The sequence below is a fragment of the Etheostoma spectabile genome, chromosome 10 (genome assembly GCF_008692095.1).
Source record: "Etheostoma spectabile isolate EspeVRDwgs_2016 chromosome 10, UIUC_Espe_1.0, whole genome shotgun sequence".
Classification (NCBI taxonomy): domain Eukaryota; kingdom Metazoa; phylum Chordata; class Actinopteri; order Perciformes; family Percidae; genus Etheostoma; species Etheostoma spectabile.
In genome coordinates, this window is record NC_045742.1 from 5,473,953 (window position 1) to 5,475,500 (window position 1,548).

The 1,548-nt window shown below is 37.3% G+C and overlaps 1 protein-coding gene and 1 long non-coding RNA gene across 2 annotated transcripts in view; one reads left to right on the top strand and one right to left on the bottom strand.

Moving 5' to 3' along the window:
* The window catches only part of LOC116696358 (uncharacterized), a 30,087-nt gene that overhangs the window by 21,742 nt on the left and 6,797 nt on the right, over window positions 1–1,548 (top strand). The window lies entirely within an intron of this gene.
* Window positions 1–1,548, bottom strand: part of spmap2l (sperm microtubule associated protein 2 like) — an 8,959-nt gene that overhangs the window by 806 nt on the left and 6,605 nt on the right. The window contains exons 6-7 of the mRNA XM_032527252.1: window positions 1,228–1,369; window positions 248–382 (exon numbers count right to left, since the gene is read on the bottom strand). Coding sequence (XP_032383143.1) covers window positions 248–382; window positions 1,228–1,369 — 277 coding nt within the window. The remainder of the gene's footprint in view (window positions 1–247; window positions 383–1,227; window positions 1,370–1,548) is intronic.

Genomic DNA, 1,548 nt, shown 5'->3' on the forward strand with positions numbered 1-1,548 from the left:
AAAGAGCAGGTCTAGACCGTACTCTGTGATGTTATTTACAGAAACCCAACAATTCCTAGAACTATATTATGTGAAAACAACTCCACAGTTTATGACGGAGAGCTGGTTCAAACAGTTGGAAAATATTTTAATTGACTGTTTGATGTCAAACATACAGACAAGTGAATACTGTTCTTGCTTTGTTGAAATGTTTGGTCCCATTTTTTTTTAAAGAATGCAAAGAACCTATTAATAATGAGATACTTACGGTCCAGATTGATTCCACCGGGTCTCCGAGCTCGTGGCAGATGTGGCTCTGCTTCAGTCTGGGCAGCGACAGCTGGACCAGTCGTTGGGAGATTTTAGCCGTCTTGGAAGCGAAGGAAACGACGGACGCAACACTCTATGGAACACAAACAGGAGGAGGAAAAATCAGACTTCATACACCTTTTGTGGGTATTATCTAGTAAAATCTAGTCTATTTATATAGCCCAATATCACAGAAAATCCCATTCAAAGCATCATTCCTGACATTTATAACCACAGGCATAATAAGACAAGACAAACCTTTATTGATCCCCAGAAAGCAGCATAAAGACAACATTAGTAACGATAAATAGAGAAGGTAAAATAGGCAAAGAAGAGGTACATAAGACTGTGTACTGCTATGTAATACAACTTCTGGTAATTAAATGTGTAAGTTTAAATAATGAAAATAATCAGAGATTGGGTTTTTAGATCAATACCTGAAAATAAAAGCCCCAGTTCTCATTATTAGATATAATGATTGAAGAAGTAGTCAGATCTTTTACTTCAGGTAAAAATACTAATACTACACTGTAAAAAGAACTAATAACAAGTAAGTCCTGCATCAAACAAGTTACTTAAGTAAAAGTATGTAAGTATCATCAGGACAATGTACTTAAAGTATTGAAACGTAAAAGCACTCAATGCAGAAAAATCCATACAACTGAGAAACTGGAAACAGTCAAAACAGTTCTGTCAATCAGCTAAGTGATTAATCATCTAATCATTTCATATTACTGCGAAGTACAATACATTATAACTAGTAAAAACAGAGTAAAAAGTCCAATATCTCCCTCTGACATGTAGAGGAGTAGAAGTAGAAAGTGGCATGAAAAGACAAGACAGAACAACAATGCTGATGCAGCTTGTCAGCAGACATTTGTATCTATTAGCGTTGCATTGGGTTTTCTCAGCGTATTTATGAGTGCTTTAGGATCTTACCTCTCTGTTGCTTAGGAAGTCTGGATGGTTCCGTTTGGGGTTGGAGAGCTGCAGCAGGCGCGGTGTGATCACAGCCGTTTTCACGCTGGGATCAACGTGCCAAATAGGACAGTTATTCTCACACTGAGGTGTGTGAGGAGGCCTGTGGGACAGGCAGAAGGACATACAGTATAAACTGCTGCTAAGAACATGCTGATAGGAATAAACATCTGAAAAGTCTAAAAGGTTTCTTAATGAGCTGAATTTGTCCATCAAACAAATGAATGGCCATTTTGTTCTAGAATTAGTACTTTTCTTGTAATATCATATCCTTGTCCTAAA